This window comes from Aedes albopictus, chromosome 3 (assembly GCF_035046485.1).
Source record: "Aedes albopictus strain Foshan chromosome 3, AalbF5, whole genome shotgun sequence".
Classification (NCBI taxonomy): domain Eukaryota; kingdom Metazoa; phylum Arthropoda; class Insecta; order Diptera; family Culicidae; genus Aedes; species Aedes albopictus.
This window is the reverse complement of record NC_085138.1, coordinates 299,101,337-299,119,570: the sequence shown is the minus strand read 5'-3', so window position 1 is coordinate 299,119,570 and position 18,234 is coordinate 299,101,337. Positions and strand designations below refer to the sequence as shown.

At 40.8% G+C, this 18,234-nt stretch overlaps 1 protein-coding gene across 1 annotated transcript; it reads right to left on the bottom strand.

Annotated features, from left to right (window-relative positions):
• Positions 1 to 562: 562 nt before the first annotated feature.
• LOC109418632 (angiotensin-converting enzyme-like) lies at positions 563 to 8,421 on the bottom strand. Its single transcript, XM_062857985.1, has 7 exons — positions 8,409 to 8,421; positions 7,215 to 7,305; positions 6,914 to 7,090; positions 6,626 to 6,858; positions 5,857 to 6,463; positions 1,697 to 1,805; positions 563 to 1,617 (listed from the first exon to the last, which is right to left on the bottom strand). Exons 1-7 carry the CDS (start codon positions 8,419 to 8,421, stop codon positions 919 to 921), a joined length of 1,929 nt encoding a protein of 642 aa, XP_062713969.1. The 3' UTR covers positions 563 to 918.
• Between the last annotated feature and the right edge of the window lie 9,813 nt (positions 8,422 to 18,234).

The window sequence follows — 18,234 nt, the reverse complement described above, 5'->3', positions numbered from 1 at the left end:
TCTCTAGTGAATTTCTTGAAGGAATACGTGGAGAAATCCCTGAAGAAATCTCTGAAGGAACACTTGCAGAAATACCAAGAAGAATATCTGTTGACATTCCTTTGGTAATCCCTGGAGAAATTCTTGGAGGAATGTCTGGTGAAACCCATTTAGGAATTCTTGAAAAAACCTCCGGAGCAATCCATGATGGAATCACTGAAGGAAGCTATGGGAAAATTCCAGGAGGAATTCGTCGATGCTTGCTTGCAGAAGCATCTGTAAAAAATTTCTGGAGGAATTGTGGAAGGAATTCTTGATGCATTTCTTAGAACAAACCCTGAAACAATCTACCGCAACCGGTTCCAGCATAACTGGAAAATTTGACATGATGTTTTTGTATTCCATGAAAAAACATCACACAATTTAGCAATTCAACCAAGCGAAAGTGAAGTGGTTCTCTGGAGAAATATTTAGCGAAATTTACGATACCGTGCAGTGAGCGCAGTGGAAGAATCTGTGATTGTGAAAGAAGCACTCGAATGGCGAAATATCATTGAATAAGAATTTGAAGCACATTTTGCCATACGGTACCAAGGAGCGGGATCTGGACTCCGAATTGATTGGTGAAGTAACCCGGAAGGCGAAAGGTCGACCGAGATCTCGGATTGAGATGATTATATAAGGTGAAGAAAATTGAAGAAGTTGAAATCGTGTATACTATGGGATCCAGTAGAAACTGCTGCCAAAGTAGATTTATCTCCGCCCAAAATGGACAGAGATCTATGTTCTCCGAACACTTTCAAAGTGGACATGGAACATTTCGGATAATAAAAAAGAGACAACTAAAATGTTAAAGAGAGCAGCAACCACATAAATTTATTGCATTTACTAGCTAACTATTTAAATAACAGTACAACACATTCACATCACCTCAGACTTTTACCAACCTACGGGAATGTCCAGCCGTTGGATTAGTTTATCGAGTAGTTCTATCAACGGTTCAAAGTACCGGTACATCGCGTCAGCGGATATCTTCTCGCTCCCCGTTAGGATTTTCAGCACCGCAGTCCAGTGCTGTGAACCACCTAAACTCAATGCTTTTTGTAGCAACCTGCCAGCTCGTTTAGAACCGTAAAGATCACACCGATGCAACGGAATGGGCAGCTCATTCGGTGAGTCAACGCTTCCAAAAATCGACTTCCTGCAGAGTCCTTCCAATATTTGAAAACTCAAAAAGTTTGCCAAGAAGTATCGCACATAGGGAGTATTATCGGGGAAATGGTATTTGGCGGCTGCATCGAAGTACTCACTCCGATCGACCTTTGTGGGAGGTTTGATGCCCTGCTCGGTTTCCAGTAGATGCCATAAAAAGTTGTTGGCTTCAGCGTTGAAGTCTACGGTCCCATCAAACAGCGCCCATCGGTAGCGATCCATAATGTAGGAAAAGGGTATGGATGAGATTTTCACCATAGCCGTCTTGAGAAGTAGGACATAGTCAAATGAGTTCAGATTGTGTTCGTCTTCAGGGGACAGGAATGATGAGTTTAGGAGATTGATCCTGGTGAGGTGGAGAGGGTTTATCGCCGACAGGTAGATTGTATCCCCAATGCTTTCTTGGAAAGCTGAATTGGTTCCATCCTGGTGACGATAAACAGATGGTTGTGTAAAATATTTTGATATATGTAAATGAAATTACGAGCAAAAAAAAATATTGTACCTGAAAAACTGTGGGCTGTACTGATGCCAGCATGTAGTACATGATGTGTCCCATTTCGTGCATGACGACGTAGAAATCACTCATCGAATTTCCCGCACAAACTATCATTCTGAAAAAGATTAATGAAATTCATTGAAATAAAAAGGGTTTCTTACACCCCCGCAATATGCTGAGCCAATGCTGATCCCGTTGATTCCGAGAAGATAATATTAGTTCCCTGGATTAGTGGATTGGTGTTAGGATTGGTGTTAGACCCGCAAGCAACAAAAAGTCAACAAGAGAAAAATACGAACCGAAACCAAAGGCGATGACCACGGTGAGGAAAAAGGACTTGCGATCGGAAGCTCGGGATCTCGCTCGGGATTTAACTCGGGAGGCTTCCGCATAGTCAACAACCGACTGAAAGACCGTGAATTCAGAATCGTAATGCTGCAGGAAGAGTGTTGGACGGAATCTATGGTGCGAACGTTTAGCGGTAATGATATCATCTACCATAGCTGCGGCAACATATCTGAGCTGGGAATAGCTTCTGTGATCACCAGCTGACGAATAAAAACGACCTTATCGATTTCATCGCCTCCAATAACATGGCCATTCGTAGCACGGTAGCCCTTATCGTTGCCCCTAGGCAGAGATTATCACAGCAAACACAATCGCAAATCGACCACGTTCGTTCTGATGATGGTGTCGATTGTTCGGCACTTCTCCGACATTATCGACACCTGGACCTATCGTGACGCTAACGTCTACTCTACTCTAACCACTACCTAGTGATAGTCAAACTGCGCCCAAAACTCCCCTCTGGATGGCTGCTGGAGTACCGTCAAAGCAGCCATGACCAACGAAGGCAGTGCGCCATCGAACGTGGAACGGAGTGTAGTACAGACAGCAGTGGAAGCAGCAGATCCTCTCTTTTGGGAGGAAATGAAGCTACCGTACAGTTCGCATGAAACATGTAAGTTCTACCATAAGCTCAATCCATCTCTCGGTTTCGTTTCGCAAGCCGAAGTAGATAAGCCTCCAGAGCGAAAAACGTGAGGTGATAGAAAGGTGGAAGAAGCACTTCGACGAGCACCTAAATGGCGGAGGATAGTGTAGACGCGGGTGATTAGACATTAATACCTAGGTAGTGCAGCAGAAGGCGGGAACGAACCAACTCCTACGCTGAGAGAAGTTAAGGATGCAATTCATCAGCTCAAAAACATCGAAGCAGCCGGTAAGGATGGCATCGTAGCAGAACACATCAGGTGAGGAGTAGGGATACCAGATGATATTTTGAAAAATCTGTATCACTATTTTTAAAAATCTGTATCCCATACAAAAATAAAATGACTAATCTTGCTAAAAAATCTGTATTTCATATAAAATGAAATCTGTATATATGGCATCCCTGGTGAGGAGCTGTCTGGCGGTGCCCGTAAGGCTAGGAAGATACTGACCCCGAAGGTCGGCAGTAATGCTGGCTAGTCGAACCCCAGCCAGGCGTCACGGAAAGCTGGGAGGGGTAGGCCTGAAGAGGCTGGGGGTTAAGACCGTAGTTAGGCCCTCAGCAACCACAGAGTAGAATGAACCAAGGGGAGGCCCCCACTTGGACAGCAGTCGAGCGGAAGAGGAAGAAGCCAAAGCCGCAGGTCGAGAAGAACAGGGACACTTAACCAGAAAGACGTAAAAGAGTAGGTGCCAAGCACCACCTCATCAAGACCGAGCAGTCCAAGTTCGTGAACTTAGGAGCCGAAGTGCGCAGTATCAGAAGTACTCGTACGTGCGAGATGATCCTGGAGCTGAAGCGCGATAAGGAACGCCACTTACAAAATGTTTCGAGATTTGTTGATTTTTTCCAACAAATCTCGAAACATAAAATACAACGGTGACGAAAAACCCCACAAAGCCACTTACAAAAGTTTGGCGGAAGAGATCTTTTGCGAAGGGGTAGAGGTCAGGGCTCTCACACAAGAGGCGACTCTGAAGGTGAAAAATCTAGATGGAGATCGCCGAAGTGGAAGCGCACGTTAAGGCACTGCGGCAACAGTGCGACGTGCAGGTGGCCACCGCAGCCGTTAGGCTACGGGGGCCGGCAGGGACACAGGTAGCTTTGGTTCAGCTACCAGTGGCGGACGTAAAAACGTCCGTTAAAGTAGAGAGAATCAAGGTGGGTTAGTGCGTTTGTCAACTGACATTCCACGAGTCACCGGAGGTTTATTTCAGGTGTCTGGAACCATGACACAAGTCATGGAACTGCAAAGGCCCTGACAGGAGAAAACTGTGTAGAAAATGCGGCGCCGAAGCCCATAAGGCACAAGGCTGCTCAAGTCTACCTATTTGTCTGATTTGTACCGGGAAATCCGTGAACAACACCCAAGTAACATTTTAAGTTTTGTTCGGTTCTACAAGAGATCTTCATGACCAATTTTATAAAACTTGCAATAAAACTGAATCATACATCAAAACCTCTTGATAACCTTTTTAAGAGCATCTTCCGGCTAAGTGGACCACTCTCGGAGAGGTTTTGCAAACCGCATTAAGAGTAGCAATAAACCCGTTTTAAAACCTCTCGATTGTTGTTGTTTTTTTTTTTCAATAAAAACTATGACAGCTCAAGATGCAGGGAAGCTTCTTCGATGGCACGTTAAGTTGAGGAGGATACATCATTTGTAAGTAGAAAGCGATCATTTCAAAGTAATATTTTAGTAGTTATTGTGCTGGTAGGCTTTTGCGCATTCCAATTTACCGTAAATATTGGGGTTGCAGAATCATAAAATTAATGCGCTTCGGAAATAGTGAATATTATCATCATGGAACGAAATAAATCAATTTGTGGATTTAGTAAAACTAACTCGAATCACAAGAAAACTCAGCAGAAAGAGTTTATTTATGTGATCATGTAATGAAAATGGTGGCAAACAATCAATTCATTGCTAATTTAAGCAAAATTAACTATTTTCCATTCACGTAAGCTAATGGCGACGATCATAATCAGCGAAAATAAAACGAAAGCAAGTTTACTTTTATGATGACCGCAATACACCTAGCAGTGTCGTAGTTTCTGCTTTTCCACCAACAGATGTCGTTACTAATCGAACGGATCGCCATCTTTTGAGAGTTTTAACAGTTTTATTGTGGTAATAATGATTGCCAGAAGGTTTACATATCGGAAAGTTTTGTTTACTCTTGCAATCTGTCTTTATGGATATCTTCAAGTATACTATAAAACATTTTATCAATGGTTTTCATAAAAGCAGTCATAAAACTGTGAGTTTTAATTATTGCTGTAGTAAAACCTTAATAAAAATCAAACAAAACCAATCAGCAATGGAATTGTTACTTGGGCAGGCATCCAACGGGTGGTCCAAGGTGCCCTGTCTTCAAGAAAGCCACAGTGAACACATTACAGTGCACGTAACGCAGCTGAACCTGAACCACTGTGACGCGGCCCAGCAACTGCTTTGTCAGGTGGTTTCTGAGTTGAGGACGGATATCGCCATCATAGCGGACCCAAACCGAGTACTCGCCGGCATTCGGCAACGGCAGTTGGGTCGCGGATGGGTCCAGAAAAATGGCGGCAATATGGACAACGGGTAAATAACCCGTCCACGAGTTGGTGTCTATTACCTATGAGGGTTTCGTGGTCGCCAAACGGGGTCTTCTTCTGTAGCTGTTATGTGCCTCAGCGGTATCCGATCGAGCAGTTCACGCAGATGCTAGACTGCATATGAGGACCGTGCTAACGAACGGCGGGTGGTGTTCGCCGCTGCAAAAGTCGCGCTGAAGACCGAGATAAGGACAAACAAAAAACCTGCTTCAAGGGTCTCTATCAGAACGCCAATGCGAATCAGTGGGGTGATGCCTACAGGATCGTGATGGCCAAGACGAGAGGTGTAATGGCTCATACAGAACAATCTCCAGAGATGTTGGAGAGGATCATCGAGGGGCGCACCATGACCCTAGTCCTTGGCCTCCTTTTGTAGGACAGCCGGGGACTGGGGCTGGCGATAAGGAGAGGGTCACTGATGTGGAATTTGCGGAGATAGTCCCTTAGCGTTGGTAAGGCCCCAGGTCCGGACGAAGTTCCAAACCTGACTTTAAAAGTAGTTTTTACAGAGGCTCCCGAAATTTATCTCTTGCGAAATGTGACCGCCTTTGAAATCTCTGAGCTGACTTACCTGAAATCCCCGTTATCGTACATGTTGGCAGCAGTTCCATGGCACTTGGTAACGTTCGTACCTCGCGCAAAAATACTCTTCTCCCAAAACGTTTTGGTCATCATTGGTAGACCCATCGAAGAGTAGAAATCCTCGGCTCGTTTTATCAACTGCTCACCAGTCCAGTTTTTCCGCTTAAGATTCTCCTCGATATCGACCTGATGCGGGTATATTAGCGGAACCAACGATTCCCAGTTCTGACTCCACATATCTCCCAGAATGTGTGCCGGAATCAATCCCGCTGGGTGAAAATTTTCCACTTTAGGATACTTTCGCTTCAGGAAATATCTGGCGACAGCATGTAGCTTTTGATATAGAGGCTTCACTTGGCGCCAAAGCCGATGGACCAGTTCTCTCAGATTTGGCGTTTCCAACTCGGCGCGCCACGATTCTCCGATGTCTGCGTAGCCAAGTCTTTGAGCTCCGATATTCATGTGGCCTATTAACTTTCCATAGGACTCTTTCATTGGTGGTCCGACCGCAAGTCTCCAGGACTGCCAAGCCCAACTGTGTAAAATTTCCCGGTTGATTGAGCAATTAATTTGTGCAGAAAAGATAGATGTAGTTTCTAGAGATATAAAGTATCAGTATCATAAATATGTAAAAAATAATAAAGTAGTACACAGCATTAACAAGCAGTACATATAAAAAATATGTGTTCAAAATTTATTTTGTTATGCTTAATGTTTATCTTAATGTGAGTATAATTAAAATATATAGTCCAAATTACCTGTCATAATTTGTTCCATTTCCGGTTCACCATACAAGCAAATGTGATCTTTGTCATGCTCATCATATTTCTCACCGCTTCGCTGTTTCAATGCGAAATCTGGATATTGGAAGTACGTTCTCTCCCACAGTAAGTCCTCACTGTTCTGTTTGCAAATGTTCGAAACGTCGTCCACACAAACTTGAGTTTCGGTGTAAATCCCTTGCATGTATCCCAGCAGCTTTGCTATCTCGCTAAAATATGTATTACATCATGCAATGAAATTCACAGAAGTACAAAATACTGCACCTTATTTCCCCGTCGGTATACTGCGGGGTGCGACACAGCAGATGGAACGCCCTGTCCAGACTTGCGTTGAAATCTCTGTGCTGTAGCCCGCGGTCGCACATGGTACGCTCCCAGTGGGCTTTCCGCTTCGTCAGTTGGATTATTTTCTCCACCGTTGCCATCTGTGTGGGCAAGGTGCTGAAATGGTGAGGAAAACAATGCGCTTAAAAGAGTGTTTCCTTCAGCGAAATGACCATCTTGGCGATGGTAGTAGGAAGTGTATTATCAAGTAGGTTCCTACGAATAATGTAATCAATCGTACCTTGAATCCCAGGCGTACAGGGCCGCTTCATGGTTCAGCTCCTTTAATTCCACGTTTAGCCTCTCGAACCACTCGGTAGCGGGGTTAGTTGCTAGAGATGTTTTGCGAGTGTGTTATTTGTATTTTATTTCGATAATTAATATTGCCAATACGACCATACAGGGGATACTCAAAATAACTGGGACAGGTAAAATTTTCACTTTTCGAAAAATGTTCAACTCGCTGTAACTTTTTGAAAAGGGCATCAAAAATTCTCAAATTTTTACTGTAAGCTCATCAACTAGTTGTGTATCAGTGGTCCAAATTTGGAAAAGATCGGGCTGTTCTTTACGAAGATATAAAGATTCTTGAAAAGGGTATAATTATTCGATAGCCAACTTTGAGCTGTTATATCTCCGGATTCAATGAACTGATTGCAATGAAATTTTGATCATTCATGACTTATATGATGAACTCTTAAAAACGTTTAACTTAACTTGAAATTTTTAACAAGAGAAAAAGTTATTACGATTTCATTAATTTCACGATTTTTTAGTAAATTCATCAATTTCTAATGTGCATCCCATTACTTTCTCAATTTATTAGCGGCTATGTTGTACCTTTCCTTCAAAACACATTTATATGTAAGTCATTTAGAGGGAATTTAATTGAACTATAATTCACATCTTGAATTTTGAAACGATGTTGAAGTTTTGGATAATTTGGTGTTTTATTAGAAAAATAATCTAATCGTTATAATTTTCTTCCGTGTTAAGAATTTTAAGTTAAGTCAAAGGTTTTTCATAGCTCATTATACAAGTCATGATTGGTCAAAATTTCATTGCATTCGGTTCATTGAATCCGGAGATATAACAGCTCAAAACTGGCTATCGGATAATTTTACCTTTTTCTAGAATTTTTATAACTCCGTGGACAATGGTCCGATCTTTTCAAAAATTGGACTACTGATACACAACTAGTTGCTGAACTTACAGTAAAAAAATGAGAATATTTGATGCACTTTTTGAAAAGTTACAGCAAGTTGAACATTTTTTGAAAAGTCAAAATTTTACCTGTCCCAGTTATTTTGAGTATCCCCTGTAGATGTAAGTCATTTTGCTTATTTTAGAAGCCCCAATAAAAAGTATAAATTTTTAACCCTCCTAAGATGTTAGGTTTTTCGCACCACGATGGGGTAGTGTACGTCCAGCATGCCAGTCTGCGTCATATTGACCCCAACATCCTACTAAAGTTAAATGTCATTGAGTTCGCAATTCTGTTTAATACATACTCTGAAATCCGATTTTTTTTTTTTTCGTTAAACACAACCCAATTGGTAATTGGAACGATAACGGCCAGCGATGCGTAAACTTTGCAGCCTCCCGTGGTATGGTAGTCCGAAGCACCTTCTTCCCCCGCAAAGATATCCACAAAGCCACCCGACCATCAAACAGAAAACAAAATCGATCACGTTCTAATCGACGGTAAATTCTTCTCGGATATAACCGATGTCCGCACATACCACAGTGCGAATATAGATTCGGATCACTATTGTAGCGCGGTAGAAAATTAGAAAATGCACATCACCGAAAATGGATTTTTCTCAAAATCTACGCGAGATACCTAACTTCGGAAGTGGTTAACTCGATTCGCATCCGGATGCGCTTGAGAGCGCCCGATTTCCGAAGTTGGGTATCTCGCGTAGATTTTGAGAAAAATCCATCTTCAGTGAAATCCATTTTCTAACGTTCTTCCGCACCGACAATACTTAGTCGCTGTATCTATGCGCTCAAAACTTTCGACAGTTATCAGCACGCGTCGAAGTCGAACACCGCGGCTTGACATCGAGCAGCTGCGTAACGTAGAAGTGGTTCAAAACTACGCGCAGCAGTTAGCAGTGGCACTACCAAAGGAAGACCAGCTTGGCGCAGCTACACTTGAAGATGGCTGGAGGGACATCCGATCCGCCATAGGTAGTACCTCGGCTACAGCACTAGGCTTCGCGACTCCGAATCACAGAAACGACTGGTACGACAGCGAATGTGAACAATTGTAAAACGAGAAGAATGCAGCATGGGCGAGAATGCTGCAACACCGTAAGAGAGCGAATGAGGCACGTTACAGACAGGTGCGGAACGGGCAGAACTCAGTCTTGCGGATGAAGAAGCGCCAGCAGGAAGAACGAGATCGCGAAGCGATGGAAGACCTGTACCGCGCTAAGGACACACGCAAGTTCTACGAGAAGCTGAACCGCTCGCGCAGAGGCTTTGTGCCACAAGCCGACATGTGCCGAGATAATCACGGGAATATTCTCACGAGCGAGCGTGAGGTGGTCGAGAGGTGGCGGCAGCATTACGATGAGCACCTCAATGGCGACGTTGCAAGTACCGAAGGTGGCGTGGTAACAGATCTAGGAGTATGTGCACAGGACGAAAGACTTACGGCCCCTGACCTTCAAGAGATTGAGGAGGAGGTTGGCCGGTTGAAAAACAACAAAGCCGCTGGAGCAGATCAACTACCAAGCGAGCTTCTAAAATACGGTGGAGAAGCACTGGTGAGAGCACTACACTGGGTCATTACCAAGATTTGGGAGGAGGATGTATTACCGGAGGAATGGATGGAAGGTATCGTGTGTCCCATCTACAAAAAGGGCGACAAGTTGGATTGCGGGAACTACCGCGCGATCACACTACTGAGCGCTGCCTACAAGATACTCTCTCAAATTTTATGCCGCCGTCTATCACCGATTGCAAGAGAGTTCGTGGGGCAATATCAGGCTGGATTTATGGGTGAACGCGCTACAACGGACCAGATGTTCGCCATCCGCCAGGTGTTGCAGAAATGCCGCGAACACAACGTGCCCACACATCACCAGTGATGGAAAACCGTGAGGAATGCAGCTGAGCAGACACAAACGCAAAGCTATCTTACTCGTGAACAACACAAGCCTGAATATATTCGCACTTCATTCACTCGCGAGCCAACGAAGCTGGTCGCAATCGTGATTGATTCACGAAGCAGCTCTGAACATTTTTCTGTTTAGTGAAAAAACGAATTTACACGGCTGACAGATCTACTTTTCAGGAACAATGATGCACAAAACACTACTATCTCATGGATAATTACTTGTTTTGCTATTAAAATCGCACTAAAATGCAAATCCCGCATCTCCACTGGTTCTTCGCGAATAAAAATTCATGAGTGTTTTTGTTTTTGTTTTGCTTCATACTCGTGAAGCAAGCGAGTGCGAATAAACTCACAGACGGCTTACTCTCGGCACCGTGAGTAAACCGTTTGTTGGTTTTTCACTCGCGAGTTGATTCACGATGAGAGTTTTTCCATCTCTGCACATCACTTGTTCATCGATTTCAAATCGGCGTGTGATACAATCGAACGAGAACAGCTATGGCAGATTACACTAGTTTACAGCATTTTTGAACTCGGTAAGCTGTTGATCATTTTTGGTGTAGAATCATGCCCTGAGTTCGAAAACGCGAAGGAAAAAAATACAGTAGAGCGGAAAATTTTTCGACTTTCCATACAAGGTTGATGATTTGAAATCGATTTTTGTTCTATTTTTAAGCAACGTCGTTCACTTCACACACCTCATTCTCCGTAATCAATGCTCCGATTGAGCTGAATTTTTTACTGTAACTCGCCTACATATGATATGTCAAATAAACGTCGAGAAAGAATTTTTAAGTTGTTTTTTTCTTATTGAAAAAAATACATTTCTTCAAAAAAATTAGGGAATTTTGATAAAATTTAAGAAGATCGTCCCTAAAACTCGCCAATATCTTGAATTTCATCAATCTGACGCAAAACCTGCATTCAGATGACCGAATGGTATTGTATTCAGCTTTTAATTTATGGAAAAAGATTTAAAATTGGTTGAACAAAACGCAATACATTTGAATTTTAGTAAATTACATATTTTGAAAAGTTGCAAAACTCGATATTGAGCTAAATCTCAAAAACTGTTCTACTTTAAATTTTTTGAAGGTCGGTTTCGAAATCAGCACTAAATTGTGCTTCAAAAATTTTGGTCGTTGAAATCGGGAGGCTACGGTGGGCGGGTCACGTCATCAGGATGTCGGATAGCAACCCGACTAAAATGGTTCTCGAGAGTCATCCGACCGGTACAAGAAGACGTGGAGCGCAGCGAGCTAGGTGGGTCGACCAAGTGGTGGACGATCTGCGGACCCTACGCAGAGTGCGGAACTGGAGACAAACAGCCATGGACCGAGTGGAATAGAAACGGCTACTATGTACAGCAGAGGCCACCCCGGCCTTAGCCTGACCGGTTAAGTAAGTATGTGACCGAGTTCTTCAGCAAAGTTGTAGGCAATGCTACATCTTGTAGAAAAATCATTTATGAAACTTGCCTTCGAAGACCGCAAAACGATTGGATGCTTGTGGAAAATGTTATTGATTTATTACCGATTAGTGATCCAACGAACGGCTATTTGTTTTGTTTTATCAGCAGCACTGGACAGTTCATATGGGACCGAAATGGAATCAAAAAAGTCGACTGCAACGAGAGTTTGATGTTTGTCCCATACTAGGGGTGATACACAAATTATGTCACGCAAAAATCGATCATTTTCAACCAACCCCACCCCCTCCCCCCTAATGTACAGCTCCAATAATATATTAAATTAATAGACAAGAGCTTTTCACTGCTATTTCAGGGATGATTTGGCGACAAATTTTCAAGTGAAGTCAACTTGTGCTTATTTCTATAAAAACGCATAAACATATTACATATAAGTCAAAATTTGGCACAATGCCTTGCCACCATTTGACCAAAATCGAGGGGTCTACAAAAATTGTTGGGGCTCCAACTAACGGGGTCCATCAATTTGAGTAACCAAATGCATTTTCCTTACTTTTTTAGCGAGGACTTTCAGAAAATCGCCACCTTAAACATTTTTTAAGACAAGGTGTGAATAGTGGCCGGTCTCAGCGAGAATTGCCCATTTGGCATTTGAAAAAATCAACTAATTTAACATCTGGCCACATTTCTTCCAAGTTGATTTTTTTCAATTCAATTTAATTATTATTCATTATTCATATATATATATATATATATATATATCTATATATATATAAATGAGTTAGAAGTTCCTTTGAGGCAACAAAACTCAAGAACGGATGAACCGATCAGCATGACTGTTGCACGGTTCGATTCGTTTTCATGGTTGCTGTGTTTATATGTACAAAAAGTTACAAAAATCAACCAGAAAAGTTAATAAATTAATAAAGTACTGATTTTTCATGAGCTGGGAAGGAAATCAACACGATCGAAATGAAACCAATCTAGAGTGCGATGATATTTTGAGCTCAACAGTTGTCAAACCACCACAACAGGGCAAGACAAAGTTTGCCGGGTCAGCTAGTATATATATATATAAATGAGTTTGCAGTTCCTTTGAGGCAACAAAACTCACGAACGGGTGAACCGATCAGCATGACTCTTGCATGGTTCGATTCGTTATTCATATAATAAAAAATGATGTACGAAACAACAAAACTTGTCCGTTTTATAAATTGAACAGCTCTTAGCAATAGATTTCGTCAGCCAACAAGATTGGAAAGCACTGATCTATGCAAAAGCACTACCAGGATTTCCATATAAATTTAAGTTAGTTGCATAAACTTCAGGAAACTTGAATAACGTGTAGGGAAAAAACACTGAATGAAAAGTTATTGAATTCACCAAGAACAGTTCTTAATTTAGTATCAAATTCTTTGCAAGGTATTGTTAAATTAATCCACACTGTATTCGTACCGTTGCTGCTCTCGGATTCACTTGAAGCTAATACAATACTGTTCAAAATTATGCTTAGAACTAAAACCGAGCACATTTTATTCACTTGTTACCGCATGCTGTCACCGACAAAAATGAAACCGTTGCCGCGTGTCGCACTCAGTTTATATGCTGTGAAGGTTCTCCATTCCACTCCAATCATGCGCAATATTGTATTTCATTTTCTATCAAATCCTGCCCTAAGGCGTTCCAGGATTTTGAATTGAGCAATGAAAAGTTCAGAGCACCGCAGTTGGTGAACTTCTTCAACGTCTTCAATCCGTGAAAATTTAAAGAACGAATAAAAACTCAATCGCAGAAGTAGGTGTCACAGAATCAACGTCATGCCGACTCGTGACATCGGTACGCATGGGAAAGATTAGCGGGAATATGCAAACAAATTGTTTTACATTATTATCCATTTAGTGGAGCCGGCCTTAGTCTATGCATGTTTGTTATCTTGTCATCGACGTTTGCTTGGTGAAAGACATGACTAACCGATAAAAAAAAGATGCTGATCAGAAATATAGGCAGACAAAATTGGCACCATGATACTAGCTGCTTCATTATTTTTTATTCATTTTTTTTATGAAATCTATATTAATGGGCTATAGGACATTTCCCCGAATTCCATTACCCCGAATGATCCAATACCCCGAATGACCCATTTCCCCGAATGGGCCAATATCCGAATTCCACAAGCCTACCTCGACACCCGGCATGGGTAGTTAACGGTACACTAAGTGTTTTTTTCCTTCTTTGAGCATATGATGTTCTTTCTGACCTTACCACCAAAGAACTTTCATTCAAAGACATTCTACTATGCGGACATCACTTATGTATCCTTCTTTCAAACATAGGCTATTCTTTCTAATAATTAATTTAAGCAATTTGTTGGCGTCGCAAATGTTATTATTTTTAACAGAGATTTCTCCTTCTTTAATCATAGACTGTTCTTTCAAGTTATACTGTTATATGGAATAGTGACAGGATCACATTAGTTTATTTCTCGATTTGAATAGGTCGTATGTGCTTTTGTCGATTAAAAATTCGATCATTTGGATTCGCTTATTATGACGAAAACCGATGAAATTGAGCAAAGTTGATACATATAGCAGAATCCTCACAAACCAGGCTTTCTGTTCCATCATTAAAAGTTTGCAAAATATCTGCCATATTGCTACAATGACTAAAATAAACTGATCGAATTTTATATCGACAAAAGCACATACGACCTATTCAAATCGAGCTCCAGATTTTTTTCATCCATATGATCCAAAACCAATTGTTGAGTAGAGATTTTTTCCTTCTTTTGGTTATTGCCTGTTCTTTTAATCATACTGGTCAGAGATCTGATCAAAGGGTCCCAGGAGCTTCATATGTTTAGGTATTCTCACCGCAAAAAATTGGCGGAATAAAGTTTTATCGACCAAGCTAGTTCGTTCCGGGAAGAACGTCATGATTTTCCTTCGTATTGGAAAATACGAAATTTATAATTCAGAAAAAAATATTCGGGGTAATGGGTCATTCGGGGTAATGGAATTCGGGGTAATGGAATTCGGGGAAATGGGTCATTCGGGATAATGGAATTCGGGGTAATGTCATTCGGGGTAATGGAATTCGGGGAAGTGTCATAGAGTCATATTTTTTGAGGGTGTAGAAAATTCCAAAATTATCAAATCGACTTGAAGCCAATCGAAATCTTAATCAAATGAGCTGAAAATTTACCTAGAAATTCATTTTCGCAGAAAAGTTTATGAAACTTGCTTGACCGGTGGGATTTGAGACATATTTTTTAATGTGGTGAACATGACTATTGATAGGCTCAGTGTACCAGTTATGGTTATAGTACCTCAAATTCGCCATAGTTGATTTTCACCCTTTAAAGATACAAATCAACAAGAAAAAAATCGTGAACAACAGATCACGATCACAAATGATGATTGCACTCATTCAAACTTCACAATTTGCTCAAATTATGGTAGAAATAAATCATTTTCCTTAACTTTTCGGCCTCCTTGCACCCTATTTCGCCATAGTGTACCAATTATGGCAACTCCCATAAGGAATGCATGTAAATAGTGCGAAGTGGAACCCAAATTAACAAATGTGTCCATAACTGGTACAGGGTTCCTATCATTGGCACACGCCGTAATAAATACTAAAAGTAGTTTTGGCTCCGTTTTTATATTTTTCCTGTAAAGTATGAAAACTAATCAATCATTTGACTTATTGTTTACATTCGTTGGTCTTCTTCTTATTTTTGTAGAAATGGTTTTTCTTAGGTGGTGCGATAACTGGTACAGGCACCCTACCACAATTGCGTCTTCTTCGAAACCCAAAAAGCGCAGATTCTGAATTGTTATGCAACATATATAGTAGGGGGGGGGGGGGGGGGGGGGTTGTTAAAAAAATGGAACAACATTTTGTTCAGACTCGAACCATGGACAGCAGGAGTATTAACTATTCACCTTACTTACTACACCACACGTTCTGTGAGGGGATTTCTGCTCAACTCACCATAAAAGCTACTGAAGTTACTTGTTACTTTATTGCACCTTCTGAAAGTGAAAAGACGCGCAAGTTTTTCGCAACACATTTGGAACATAACCTGAACAAATAAACCAGAGTTAGATGTTGCATGACTGTAACATAGCACATTTAATACAAGCTAACTGTTTTATCACTTGTGAGGAATATGTAAGCTCCGCCTCCACGAATCGATGTCAAACACGAGGTATTTGGTGATTTCTATGAAAAAAATGTCGAAACTTTACGAAATTTGGAGTTTAACCGTTATGTGTCCGACAAACTTTTTGCTTTTTTCTACACCGTGTATTTTAAATGGGTGCTGTGTACCCGGGTACCCTGTCGGCCACATAAGGGTTAAATGCAACTCGATTGACGAGATGGAAGTTGCGTGTGCTTTCAGTGCAAATCATTTAGACCAAATCATAGAAAGTCACATTTTGGATGATGTTACCGGTGCTGCTTGGGTAATGTGCAGAGTAAGCTCAACTACATGCCCAAACGCTCCTCTACGGTCTAATCTGAAGAACCAAAAGTCGGTTTGTACTGAAAAGTTGATCGATTGGTCACCCGCTGGTGGTGACCAATCTATCAACTTTTCAGCACAAACCGACATTCGGCTCTTCAGATTTGTGCTTTTGAAAATTTGAGGTATGGCTTCGTCATATCATCACCTTAGAACTAACAATTTTTTCAACTTTACAGCAGCTGGGTAAGCAGTGGAGGCGGTCGAAAATTTTCAATATCTTGGTAGCCAGATAGCAGAATGGCTTATCCAAGATGTACATAGGAGCACGAGTCAAGAAGACTAATGAGGGATTCCACGGAGGCACGCAAGTCGATCCTGAGCGACCATTTCAAAAATATCTGAAACTTTGCACAGTTTTTCAATTTCATCTAAAACGTCATTTTTCGATATCAAATTTTCATATAGAGTCACGTCTAACTTTTCAAAAGGGTGTATGTGAAAATGGTTGAAAAATATTCAAAAAGCTGCACAGCAAAAACGGTTCGTTCGATTGTTATGATTTTTTCAGCAAAGTTAGATAACTTAATGGGGATTGCTAAGAAAATATACACTGTAAAAAAATTTTTTTTGCATTAAAAAAATATCATTTTTGTCACACAAACTCAAATATCTCAAAACCCTATCTTTTTACCAACGTGATTTTTTCAGGGAAAACGGTCCATTATATTAGCTAGCTACCATAAAAATTTGGTGATGGTAAACTAATAAACAAAAAAGTTATGATATTTCAAACATTTCACAATTTTTACATTTAGTAAAAAAATATGTTTTTTTTACCGTGTACATTATTCAGAGAATCGCATTATGATGCTGATTTTATTGTTAAGGCTACCGCATGAATTAAACAAGTTATTTTCATGATATTTTTATTTAATTATTCATAACTATTATAGCATCTATTAGAAACTTAGACGCGATCCAGTGTAGTGATCAAAAGTATTGATAGTGTCATTATTTTTATTGTACGTGACTGGCGAAAAATTCTGTTAATAGGGTTAAAACCTGTTGATAATAAGAAACATAAGTAATATTAGGGGTATTCACTAAACAGATTAAATTGCTGCGTAAGCCATGATTTTCTGCTTATTTGAAATGTTTCATGATTTCGCGAATGAAATAATCAAAGATTGCCTTGGTGATCGCGACGTTTAATCAGTTTAATCAGTTTACGCTGTTAAGTGAATCCCCCTATTATTTTTAAGATAAAACCTGCAAAACAAAAGTTTTATATAGACGAATGTGTCTAGTTTACCTGCAAAAAACTTACCTCTTAGATAATAGATTTTATGATGGAGAAAAAGCGAGTAACTGCAACACCAACAAATACATAATAGGTGCATACCACGACAATGCTCTAGACGTCTAGTTTACCTGCAAAAATTTACCTATCAGAGAATAGAATCATAAATATCGGGAGGAAGCGAGTAACTTCAACAACAACAAATGCATGATAGGTACCATGACAATGCTCACGAAAAAGCAAAAAATTACTACCGCTATGGTTATTAAGGATTGTAAAGTAAAAGTTTTCTTCAGTCAAGTAAACGACACCAAACTAGTCAGTAAAAACTTGAAAGTGATTTTGTTTATTAAAATCTAACGAACAACATGAGTAGTCGCTTTCTCAACTGTTGTAGGCCGTTTGCAGAAAAAAAGTGCTCAAAAGAGTTACGAAATCTCACCGAAAGCACCATAGATAAACTGAAAGCGACAGGTTATGCTCCAATGTCCACATTGAATACAAATTTACGCATTTGCACGTCCTGCCGTCTAAACGTTGACAAACGAGCAATCTGTATATCATCGGAAGAGCAGGGCGCAGGAAGTTCGAAAACGACAACAACTGAGGAATTACTAGAAGTTCCAAGTGCAGAGAGCCTTGCCACCGTACCATCAGCGACATCTGTTTCAACAAATCAATCGGAAGATGAGTGTATTCAAAAGGTAAACATCGAACGCTTTAACGAGGGCATAGCTGGGATAAAAGTGACTCCGATTAAATGGACGAAGATGGACTACGTTTATTATCCAGAGAAAAAATACCGTGAAATAAACGAAGCTGTACGTAGAAACCTCTTCAAATTAGGACCTGAGGATGTGGAAAATACAGACTACGATGAGGTAATTATGAATATGAAGGAAAGGTTCTCGAATCCAGCCACGACAAGGAAAGA

Bases quoted from the DNA above. Each gene is read 5' to 3' on its own strand.
- LOC109418632 (XM_062857985.1), bottom strand. The intron at 6,464-6,625 runs GTAATTTGGACT...TTATATCTCTAG, and splicing joins AATGGAACAAATTATGACAG to AAACTACATCTATCTTTTCT. The intron at 1,618-1,696 runs GTACAATATTTT...TATCGTCACCAG, and splicing joins TACAGCCCACAGTTTTTCAG to GATGGAACCAATTCAGCTTT.